Genomic DNA, 12,095 nt, shown 5'->3' with positions numbered 1-12,095 from the left:
GATGGTGTCATTTCCGCTTTCAAAGTAAGAGCACGCAGTCTTTCTATGAGCTGTTTTTTTGTTTGTTTTTTGTTTTGTTTTTTAAATAATCAGCGATAAGTAACGTGTATTCGTTGTTTTGTGTTGATGTCATACAGTGAGATAGTGTGTGTTTATTTGTTCTATGTATATTATGTAGCTCACACTTTCGTATTCTGTTTGAGTATGAAAGGCACGATGATGCTTGTGGGCGACGTTCAGTTCTCTAAAGCGGTGGCTTGTATTTTCACTTACTCTTTATTTATTGTTCATTGTTAATATGTAGATTACGCTAAGCTAACGTTAGCTACCGAACCAGCATTGGCGTGGCAACAGTAAACATTCATGCTGTGGGCTCATGGGTCGATGTGTGGGTTGGGGAAACGAAAGTTCCATGTTCAAACTGAACTCAAAACCACATCTTCATACTACTTATGCTGTCAGAGACTACAAGCCCTGACTACACGAAAAACTGACTGACCAACGTACTTTCCTTGAGGTGAAGGCGCAGCTGGGAACTCCCTACATCAGACTTTCACACCAAAATCAGACTTTGAAAATAGCACGTGTGTAAGGGGAAAAGGTCACATTGTGTTGGTCATAACACAATTTCATATCCCCCAATTCCTCGAACTGCAGATATACGAAATTTCTTTTAAAAAAGACATGTTACAAAAAACAGGCAAGGAGAGGGAGAGAAGGAAGATGGAGGAGACCGACAGGGCTGATGGAGGTTGTTTAAGCTTGCAGTTAAAATTAATACTGAATTTTATGACATATTACTCATACTAGGCATAAACTGGCCTAAATGATTTTATGGCATTTTTAGTTTTAGGGGTTCACACATCAAACATCAGTCTGTGTATGGATAACATACTTAGGATCTGCAACTTATATAAGAGAGAGGAGATAGTATTCCTTGTTTTCAATACCTTGGCTTTATCTTGCTTTCCCTTTTGTAAGTGGATAGCATTTAAGTCATATTAGACTCATGCCTGATACAAACTATGAAGAGCTAGATCTACTTTGCCAACTTGACCAAATAGACATATTTTTGATTGATTTTACACCTATTGCTACTAGGGGTGTGCCTGAATACAAATATGTTATTTGGCAAAGCACAAATAATGGATTTTTTAAGAATATTTGTTTCATACAAATATTTTTAAAATTTTTGGAAAGAAAAAAAAAAAGATGTCAAATACCAGCGCTCAGGTCAATTACATCGCTATCTCCTCTGCTCAGCTGTTACGTCTATCAGCAGGTCTCAACAAGGGGAGTCACATCCACCTGCTGCATGACACACATTTCCTAATGTGGACATCACTCCTGGAGTTGGGGCTGTTCCTCAGAGATAAAACTTAGCTACTGACACATGCAAAGTGCTCCCAAGGGACTGTCCTTAACCTGTTGTTCACCTTCTCCTTTCCAGAAAGTTAAGTTGTAAAAAAATAGGCAATAAACGAAAATTGCAAAGCAATAATTGCACACTGTGCTGTCTCTGTGTTATTGGTGTATAAATAGGTAGAGGTCTGTCTGCAATGAGGCAAAGAGTGAAGTTTTAGTTCAGTAGTCAGCGCAGTCATCTGTGATCTGGGAGACTCCAGTTCGAGACTCGGTGTGGGGACCTCCTTCGTAAGATAGTTTATTCATGAACACTAATTGTAACACTTTAATTTTCTAAAATGAAGTGTGATAAAAACACTTTTATTTGAATACAAATACAAATAAATTTGCTGCCTCAACAAATGCAGATACGAATACAAATACTGGCCCCTCTGCACATCCCTAATTGCAAAATTCATTACAAACACACATTTTGGGGCCATTTAAAAAGTAAAGGCTTAGCCCCCCTATCCATAAATCTCTAGTGACGCCCCTGTCAATAAAGCAAAAAGCCAAAACTTCTTAATTCACAAAAAAATATAATTTTTTGCTGTTGTTTTACAGAATATTTGATTTAGGCACCAAAACCAAATCATTTTGTTGTAGACTTTTGTGTTTCTTTACAATTATAATGCCAATGAACTGAAGAATATCATGATACAGAAACTCAGTTGAGACAGAAAGTGAAGCTCGCACCGTTACATGAGTTAAGGATCTGGGGATATCCACTCACTTTAGTTTTGTTAGTGTACCGTTGCATTTTGTTTGTGTTGCGAAGCCACATAGCTCACCTGTCGTTAGCCACACCCCTGACGCACATGACTAGCAGAGAGAAGGAAGGAAAGAAGCCCTGAAATAATTCATCACTGACTTACCGAAGGCTCAATGGGGACATAAGCAAGACACCTTAACTAGCATCATGGTCAGAAAATACATCTTTTTCGCGTGTTTCTTGCTCTGTTACGTCTCTGGGATTGACAACAAAGGTGAGGAACATTGTTTTCGGTTACTTCTTCGATGAAGAAGAGCTCGTTTTTCTTTCAATATACACGCCGACAACTGTGGACATTTAGACAGGATTTATGCATCATTGCTTGTGGCTTACAATAGTTTCGTTTTGTTTTTGTTATCTAAACAGCTGCAGCTAAACCCAAAAAATATTATTACCCCCGAAGAAAGAGACCTAAATGTCACTTTTCTTTTTTATTATGTGTGTGTCTCTCTGTGTGTGTGTTTGTGTGGATGGATGATTTGTGGGTGCTTGTGTCTTGAGAGGAAACCACAGAATAACTTCTCATTATTTAAAGTTTCTCTTCGTGTTCACTTTTCTTCCAGACATTTTCAATGAGCTTACATTAAAACTTTCCAAGTACTCCATTGTAAAACCTCAGGTGATTCATAGATGGGCACGGAGCATCAACAAACAACCACAGTCAAAAGAAGTAGGTAACAACTCTGGTTAAATGATCTTTTTAACTGACATTTTAATATGACAACATTAAGAATGATTTCTTGTTTTTACCTATTTCAGATATATGATGAGGAGAAGATCTCATATGCTCTCACCATAAAAAACAGAAAACACCTCCTTCATCTAAAGAAGAACAGGTATGCTACCCTTACTGACCATATAAATGTCCAAATAAATTTTTCAGATGAAATAACATCTAATTTTCTCTTCTTCTCAGAGATTTTTTACACCCGAACTTTGTTCAGTATTCACACGGTAATCACAAGCCAACATATCCGAAACAACATGTAAGTCAACTCTTCCTCGTTCTGGTTTAATAGGCTGTTTTTGAACATCAACCCTTGAACCTGATTTTATTTTCTTTTTCCAGGTGCATTGCTATTACCACGGTGAAGTCGAAGGTTATGAGGACTCACTGGTAGCGCTCAGCACATGCTCTGGCCTAAGGTTTGAATATGAATATATTCCTCCTTTGAAGGGAGATATAGAGCTAGAGCTGGGCTCGGAGTCAGTATTTACATTAATCGACTGTCAGTGGAGCGATAAAATGATGAGATGATTATATTCTTTTATAAAAAGTAATTTTTGTTTAACAGCTGTGAAGAGATGTGTCTGATGTATATTATATGATAGTGCTATAGATATCAGGAGTGTATTTTTGTTAACATCATTATAATGATTTGTATATTAAAGTAAGTAGAGTATCAGCTTCATTATTTCAAAGGTTCTTATCAGGAAAACTCTCTGTTGCTCAGGAAGTATGTTTTATTGCCAAGTAGCATTGCAACACAACCTACCTTTGGAATGATGATGTAAATGTTATGCCCTAATTCTCTGTAGGGGTGTGATCCTCGTTGGAAACGAGACTTATGCACTTGAGCCTGTACCACAGTCTACCACCAACGAGCACCTTTTGTATCTACTGAAGGACATTGAGTCAGAGCCCGTCACCTGTGGGGTTGTCAATGAGGCTGCACCAACGCCAAGTCATGAGCCTTTTGAGCCAGGCCAATCACTGACGTCACTCCTGCGAGTAAGGAGTACTCACTGTGTTAATCTGAACTCATATTTACAGTGTGAACAGGTTTTAAATCAGGAAGTGGGAGAGGTTGTAAATGACTAATTTTCCTCCTTTCCTGTTCGTTGTTACAGAGGAAGCGTAATTTACCTCAAACCAGTTATGTGGAGTTGGTGTTGGTTGTTGATAATCTCAGGGTGAGTGTGTGTATCTTTTTATGAATTCACATGTGTTGTATATGAGTATGAATTGGCCACAGAAGGTTTATTTAAATAGATGTAAGTAGATGAGCAATATTGTCCTTCTCATGTCTTTCTGCCTACAAATACTTTGTTTTTCCTCTGCTATTTAATATGGTACTAAAAGTCATGCCACTTTTTCATAAATGTAAGGTCGTCAATATGGGTTTCTCGTATTATTATGTGTAATTTCATTCACAGTACAAATTTAAGAAACAAAATGAGACAGCAGTACGAGAGGAGATGGTGCAAATGGCCAATCTGCTGGATGGGGTGAGATTTTAAGTTGTTGAAAAAGAAAGAATGCTATTATCACAGTTCTGTATATGCTATAATTAAATTTAATTACTAAATTTAATTTCTTTTCTATTCTAGTATTACAAGCAGTTGAATATCCGCATTGTGCTTGTGGGCCTGGAGATTTTTAAGGATAGTAATCCCTTTAGCGTGGACGGTTCTGCAGGACAGGTGTTGGGGAGATTTGTCAAATGGAGGAAGTCTACTCTGCTACCAAAGATCAAGCATGACATCGGTCAACTCATTGTGTAAGTAACAGCTTTTTTCTCTTATAAGAAGATGCCACTAGTTTTAATGCATGCCACATGGTCTGAACTCTTTCTGAAAAGTAAAGTAAGGATTATGATGGTTTACTTGTCCTTCCTTGTTATTGTGTTTCTCAGCGGTAAGCCCGGGGCATACCCTGGAGGTGTGTTGGGTATGGCCTTCGTGGGCACGGTCTGTTCCGTGGCAAGCTCCGGAGGAATCAACGTGGTTAGTTTAACTCCCTTTTAACTTCTAACACCAGCTGACAGCATGATCTTTTGTGTAGAAACTGATACACACTGCATTATTCATGGAAAGCTCAGTCTCACAGGCTCTGAATAGCACAGGAGTCAAACAGGTTAGACTTGAATACAATCTCATTATGCCTCTTGACGAGGCAGCTTTATGTGAGTCATTGGGATCTTTAGATACTTTTGTATTGTGACATTGTTTGCAGTACAAACATTTGCATTACAGTGTCTTACTAGCTTTTAAGGTCACATTGGATAAACAATTTTAAAGAATTTAATTGAACCATACATTAGTTTGAGAATTAATGTAAAGAATGACATTAATTTTCTGACATTTATTATTGCTACTACCATCAAATGTTTCATCTCCAAACTCCAATATCCTGATTCAACAGGAGAAAATTAAATATATCAAGTGAAGTTCTCTCAAAATGAAATTTCACTATGACTTAAATATATTCGTGTTTAATGGAAGTTTCATATATAGCCAAAGTTATTTTTAGTTGTTTGATAATATTGATTAATAACTTAAATTCTAATTCAGGATAATATATTTAGCTATAGTATATAAATGATTGATAATGTTTGCACTGAATGTACTGAATTTGTATTCACAGTTCCAAGGCAATGGTCTGGCTTATGTCTCTACTGTGGTGGCCCATGAGATGGGCCATAACCTGGGCATGAATCATGACAGTGGCCGCTGCACCTGTAATGGAAGAAGTTGCATCATGTCAGCCACTGCTGGGTAAAATATCTTTCACAAAATATTTTCTTAATCCCTTGACATGAAATTTAAAAGCTGTAGTTAAAATCCTACAGTGTGTATATACATGTTTTTATTCTCCCTGAAGTTAAAAATGGTCTTTGCCATGAGAAAAGCAGCTGATAGCAGTTTTATTATTTTTACGTTTTCATTTAAGTTGAGTGTCCATGGTTGATATACTTATTGTACTACTGAATATCGCCCTTGCTGGGATGAGAAAATTCTCTAACCCCCTTCTTGGGTTTATGAAACTCCTACAGAACAAATAATTTAAAAAAAGCATTAAGGTTTTTTCCTAGTTCATTAAAATGTGGTGTTTTTAGATACAAGGATTTAAGCTGTCGAGCACAAGATGCTTCTATATAATGTAGCATATTTTGAAGTCAGTTCATATTATACTGAAAACTACAGTTGTATATATACAGTATTTAATCCACTTATTAAGGGATTATAATACACAGATTAATGCAATCCAGTACAACAGCTCGGCCATCAATTCTACTTTTATAAAGCTTATGTATTTTTAGTTTTTATTCACATTGTCAGAAAGGTGATAATTCTACTTTATAATTCTGTTTATTATTGAGGTCGTAGAGGGTGTTGTAGTGGTGTGTTATATTGAAAAGTGTTCCTAATATTATGCCCCCCCCAATGTATGTTAATGGGCTGGACAGAATATTATATTGTTAAACAGCATTCAGATTCTGAGCTGATATTGTTTGATAAGAATCTCCCAATGTCCTAAAAGTTTTTTGTTTGTTGTTTTTTTTTTTTTTTTAAATCTTGTGCACACAAGATAAAAAAAAATGTTTAAATGATCTTTCGGGACTTTGGTGGCTCCCTAGTTTGTTAATATAATTGTGTAGTTGTCAATATTTTTGTATAGGTTCCCAAAATGCTACGTGTCACATAAAAAACTACTAATTATCGTTAATTAACTAAAGTATCCACTGTTCATGTATTTAACAATGGTTTATTCTGTTACCCTGTAGTGGTTCCACCACTTTCAGCACTTGCAGTGCAAGCGACTTTGAGACGCTGATCGTCCGTGGAGGAGGAGTGTGTCTGAGAAACCAGCCCTCCCTTTCAGATGTTGTTGGTGTTGCTAAATGTGGCAACGGCTTGCTGGAAGGAGACGAGCAGTGTGACTGTGGCACACCGGAGGTAGAGTGCTGTCTGTTAGACACATGCAGAGGAAGTTTACACCACTGAACAATTAGTGTAGCTATGTAGTTTATAAGTCTAGTCAATATGTTTGAAGTCTTTTTCTTGTAAAGTAACTAATGTGTTATTTTTAATAGGAATTTAAAAAACTTTTAAGGCGTGTTACACTTTTATGCAAGTATTTCAGGTCTGACGGCCATTAAACAGTAATGTCTATCAGATACTTACACAGATGCATAATAAATTCAGTAGAAGTGTAGATGTTGAGTTGTAGACAATATATTTTAATTTTCTTTCCAGTTTAGAAATGTGTAGGCCATGAAGCTGAAAAGGAAAATGTTGGTGATGCAATGCAAATCTGTATTTTGAATATGCCGACATTTGCAAATTAATGATGCTTAAAGTTACACATTAATATTTTTTTGTGAATCAAGAAGAACATTTTGCTGTAACACACATGCACAAATACACACATTTTGCTTTCAGCTTTATAGACTACAGCACACACACATCATGTGACAACCTGATTGATTTTACAATTAAAATCCAACTTAATCTGACAGTATTCAGTTGCTGGCTTTTTAGTGTGGTATTAAGCCCTTTTTCTCTCTTTCCATTTCATACAGGAATGCACCAATGAATGCTGTGATGCTGCCACTTGCAAACTGACACGTGGATCTGCCTGTGCCCAGGGGAGCTGCTGCGACAACTGTCAGGTCAGCATTATGTTAGACTTAAGCCTTGAGTTATGTAGCTTATGACTGCGCTGAAAAGAGGCAATAATAATAGTGCGTAACCATGATATGTTGTGTTTTTTGTGCTTTAGATCAGAGTTGCTGGGACACCATGCAGAGAGTCTGTCAACACCTGTGATCTTCCTGAATACTGTGATGGAACGAGTGGGTTCTGTCCCCGTGACTTCTATGTCATGGATGGCTTGCCCTGCCAAAATAATGCTGCGTACTGCTACGAGGGCCGTTGCCAGACATATGATTTCCAGTGCAAACATCTCTTTGCGCCAGGTACATTTAATAATGGTTGATATTTGAAGATTTCTGCAGCTAATTAAACTCCAGAAACTGCTAGGATTGTGTACTTTTAGTATACACCATTTCTAGGTGCGAGTGACACCCTGTCAAACAAACACATGACATTTAATTTGTGTCTCTTTGTGTAACATCCCAGCTATGGATGATCCAAGAAGTCAAGAATGCATCAGACCACCGTCTACCAGGAGGCAGTGGATATTAACTCACTTCTCTTGTCATTAATATTTTATCTTGGATATTATTTCTCTCTTGGGCAGATCCAGCAACAAAGGCAGCAGACACTTGTTTTGTGAATGCAAATACTAAAGGAAACTTGTTTGGAAACTGTGGAATCACCAGCAGAGGAGACTATATCAAATGCAAAGTAGCGTAAGTACAGGTTTTTAATCACTGAATCATGCATTGCAACCCACTTGTTGAAATTATTTGGGGCAAATTTAAAGGTTTCAAGATAGTTTTTCTTATGATCAGCTGACGAAAAAATCCAATCATCCATCCTCTCAGTAGAATTGGCTTAAGCGTAACCATGCTGAGATTTTTCTTAACAGATCCTTTGTTTGTTTAGGTGAGAAAGTTTGTTTAGTCATACTTGTAGAAAGGCATTCAATTTAATATACTCAGGATGGTAATTTTGAACAAGATGATATGATGCAACTTTAATGTGTCAGTTAAAGGATAGATGACCTGTTTACTTCCAGCATTGACACTGAGTCTAGTTTACATTATGAGTCTAGTTTACATTATTAATTTCCAATTGACATTGTGGGTGTATGTGATGTGCTGTTGTGTGTAGCTTTGTTTTTTGTATTTTGTATGGTTTGTTCTGTGTGTTTTTTGTTTTGTTTTGTTTTTGGGGGGGGGGTTTTGTTGGGGGTTTTTTTGCCTTGTACTGTTTGTTGTTGTGCTGTTGTATGTTTTGATGCAAATTAGCTTCGAGCTAACTCCAGTGCAGTGCATCTTTAATGTTTAAAACTGCACACTGTCCCAATCAATAAATCAAATCAAAATGTTCTCTTGAATCTGCACTACAGAGACGCTATGTGTGGAAAGGTGCAATGTACTAATGTGGACGTCAACAACCCCCCTAATGGTGCCCAAGTCAGTATCCAAATAATTGATGGGGCAACTTGTGTTAATGCAGACTTCAACCTTGGCACAGATGTGCTAGATCCTGCTTACGTTAACCCTGGCAGCCCTTGTGGTAAAGGAAAGGTAAGCAGACCTTGAAGTCTGTAAACTATTTTAAGAAGTGACACACTAAAGAGAAGGAACCAGGAACTAATTTGATTTTGATTGCTCCAAGACAGCACTATCATTGTGACAGTGGAAGAGATGACTCATTTTGATTGCATCAATCAGTAATAAGTCTTCTCTTTCAGACCTGCCTGGACTTTAAGTGTGTGAATGCCTCTGCTCTGCTGCCCAACTTGGACTGTCATGCCGAGACCACATGCAACAGCCGGGGGGTAAAACGACATTTTCTTTAGAGCTGCAACAATTAATCAGTGGACAAAAAAATAATCTGCAACTATTTTGATAACTGATTAATCATTTTGGTAATTTTTCAAGCAAAAATACAAAACATTCCCTTGTTACAGCTTCTCAAATGTGAGGGTTTGCAACTTTCCTTTGTCATATGTGATAGTAAATCTTGAAGTTGTCAACTTTGCCTTTAGAAAATTGTACAGGTATTTCTTATTATGTTATTACATTTTATTGATAAAATAATTCATCAGTGTATCTAGAAAATAATCATCAGATTAATCAGTCATGAAAATAAATAATTGTCAGTTGCAGCCCTAATTTTCTTTACTTTCTTTACTCATTAACCAGCCAATAGTAACCAGTGTGACATTGCTGTTGTAATGTTTCCTTCAGACATGTAATGACCAAGGACACTGCCATTGTGAAAACGGGTGGGCACCACCCAACTGTGACAGATCTGGATTCGGTGGCAGCATAGACAGTGGTCCTGCTCAGATAGGTGAGTTTGGATTGTTAAAGGCACTCTGCTACATACAGAACGCTTATCTCTGTGGCACTTAATGCCACATTCATGAGCTCTAATCGGAGAAACATGAAAATGAGCAGTGAAGCTCTCCAAATGCATCACTAGATACACCGTCATCTATGACTAAGACTGTGTAGCCTATTGTAGTCCTTTATCAGGGCTTCATGTTACTCATATATAAATCATTCTGTCCTCTGCTGGCATGCGTATGGTAGCATTAGTACCAAGAACTGGTCAAGTAATCAATTAGTTGATCAACAGAAATTTGATCAGCAACTACTTTGATAATCAAATTGTTGTTTTGCCAAACTTTTGCTGGTTCCTGTGAAGATGCTTTTGCATCACAGTATTCAGGAAGATCACAGATGCTTGATGCTTTTCTTTGTCACATGATAACTGAATATCTTTGTGTTTTGGACTGTTGGTCAAAATAAGATATTTGAAGAAATCACCTTGGGCTGCAGAAAATTTATAATTTATAATTTTCACCATTTTCTCACATTTTATGAACAATCTTATTAATTGATGTATCAAGAAAATAATCATCAGTTTAATCAATAATGAAAATAATCGTTAGCCTCAGCACTAGTTGAGTGTCCAGATGCATATGTGTTCTAGTCTTAGATCATTTTAATATTGTTCAAAATATATCATTTCAATTTTCCCATTTCCTCAGTTGTATGTCTTCTGGATCAGAAATGAAAAAAAATGTTAACCACAAAAAAAAAAACTACATAGAAAGTCTACAAATCACTGATATAATTGTAGGTAATCTGCTAGAAATACACGCTGGTTGTTATGTGACTTTGTAGCTCCGTATACTGTAATGTTCTCGTAATGTTTGTTATTCACATTCTACCTTTTGTACCTCAGACTACTCCCTGAGGAATGGCCTGCTGATCTTCTTCCTGCTTGTGCTTCCTCTTCTGGTTGCTCTCGTTCTGGTGCTGCTCTACGTCTTCAGGAGAGACACCCTGGACCCCTGTCTTAAACGACGCCGTGTCAGGTAAACATCAACTCACATTAAAAATATACTTATAGATATTTTAAAGGCTGCAGTTGCAGTGATTTTTTTAAAATAGCATTGATGAAAGGATTATGTCCTTGTTGCATTTTTGCGTTTACAGGTCACGTAATGCTCAATATGGAAATACAAACAGACAGTCAAACATCAATGGTCAGACAAGTGCCACAACTCAGCCCCCGGCACAGGTTCCACCTGAAAGGGTAAATATTTTTGTTTGTTTTGTTTGTCACTGCAGGGAATGTAGTCAAATGTTTAGTTTGCAGTAGGTAAAACAGGTTTTCATTACTTGAAATGCAGTCACACAAAAGGGAACAAGTAGTTTAATCAGTAAAAGCACATGCAGTTTTTTCAGTATATGTTTAAAAACCGACTATATGTTGACCTCAAATTGTTTTTTTTAATTTCTTCTCATTTCAGCCTGGACATCCACCAGCCACCTCTGTTCCAATTTCTGGGTATCAACTCGTTAAACATTGTTATTCGTACGATCCATACTGTTTACACACTTTTTTTTAAAACTTTCAGTACACAAGTTAACATAGCAGGATCTAACTGAATTTTCATACAACCTATCAGTTTCAGGTATGGAGAACTGGATTATTGGAATACAGAAACGAGCACCGCCCCTGCACGACCACCACCTCCCATGCAGGGCCCCGGAGTACCCAAACCGATCCCACCCCGGGAGCCGCCATCATGATTCTCTTTTTATACTAAATATTGTCAGTTGTATTGTGAATGTATGGAGTTAACTAAATGAAGAGATGATTTTAAAATACTGTGATAGACTCACTGTAAATTGTCGCCAGACCTATATGTGGTCAACTGCATTAACCAGGTGGTTGACGAGGCTGGTACACGTGTAAATATTTATTGGAATGTATGTTTTTATAAATGAAATTCCTGTTTGTAACTCATTGGAAATACATGCACATCAAATGTAAAAAAATATCACCAAATCTTTTGTATTTTATGTTGTTTAGGGTTTTTTGTTTTCAAAATATTTTAATGATTTTGTGAATATTTCATGAATGTTAATTGTAATAAAAAACTATCAGACAATTACTTTCAAGTTTTTTTTATGTAAAAGTTTCATTTGGAAATGTAGTAATAATTGTACATGAGACTCACACACTAGAATTATGTAGGTGT

At 36.9% G+C, this 12,095-nt stretch overlaps 1 protein-coding gene across 2 annotated transcripts; it reads left to right on the top strand.

Moving 5' to 3' along the window:
* The first annotated feature begins 2,150 nt into the window (after positions 1 to 2,150).
* zgc:174164 (uncharacterized protein LOC570656 homolog) lies at positions 2,151 to 12,009 on the top strand. Of its 2 annotated transcripts, none has more exons than XM_042396658.1 (22): positions 2,151 to 2,390; positions 2,740 to 2,846; positions 2,936 to 3,012; positions 3,093 to 3,162; positions 3,246 to 3,322; positions 3,716 to 3,908; positions 4,028 to 4,090; positions 4,334 to 4,405; positions 4,508 to 4,677; positions 4,813 to 4,903; positions 5,544 to 5,674; positions 6,685 to 6,856; positions 7,483 to 7,572; positions 7,683 to 7,878; positions 8,163 to 8,274; positions 8,937 to 9,117; positions 9,285 to 9,371; positions 9,784 to 9,889; positions 10,790 to 10,922; positions 11,044 to 11,143; positions 11,361 to 11,425; positions 11,520 to 12,009. In XM_042396658.1, exons 1-22 carry the CDS (start codon positions 2,324 to 2,326, stop codon positions 11,641 to 11,643), a joined length of 2,484 nt encoding a protein of 827 aa, XP_042252592.1. In that variant the 5' UTR covers positions 2,151 to 2,323; the 3' UTR covers positions 11,644 to 12,009. The 2 variants fall into 2 exon arrangements, with proteins under 2 accessions (XP_042252592.1, XP_042252593.1); XM_042396659.1 differs by having other exon boundaries at positions 2,154 to 2,390; positions 11,361 to 11,398.
* The last annotated feature ends 86 nt before the right edge of the window (positions 12,010 to 12,095 follow it).

The sequence above is a fragment of the Thunnus maccoyii genome, chromosome 20 (assembly GCF_910596095.1).
Source record: "Thunnus maccoyii chromosome 20, fThuMac1.1, whole genome shotgun sequence".
Lineage (NCBI taxonomy): Eukaryota > Metazoa > Chordata > Actinopteri > Scombriformes > Scombridae > Thunnus > Thunnus maccoyii.
Note: the sequence above shows the minus strand (reverse complement) of the source record. Positions and strands in the feature narration are given on the sequence as shown.

Coding starts and splice junctions, on each gene's coding strand:
- zgc:174164 (XM_042396658.1), top strand. CDS start 2,324: ATGGTCAGAAAATACATCTTTTTCGCGTGTTTCTTGCTCTGTTACGTC. Junction 4,091..4,333: donor TGGTTGTTGATAATCTCAGG/GTGAGTGTGTGT, acceptor TTTCATTCACAG/TACAAATTTAAGAAACAAAA. Junction 11,426..11,519: donor CTCGTTAAACATTGTTATTC/GTACGATCCATA, acceptor ACAACCTATCAG/TTTCAGGTATGGAGAACTGG.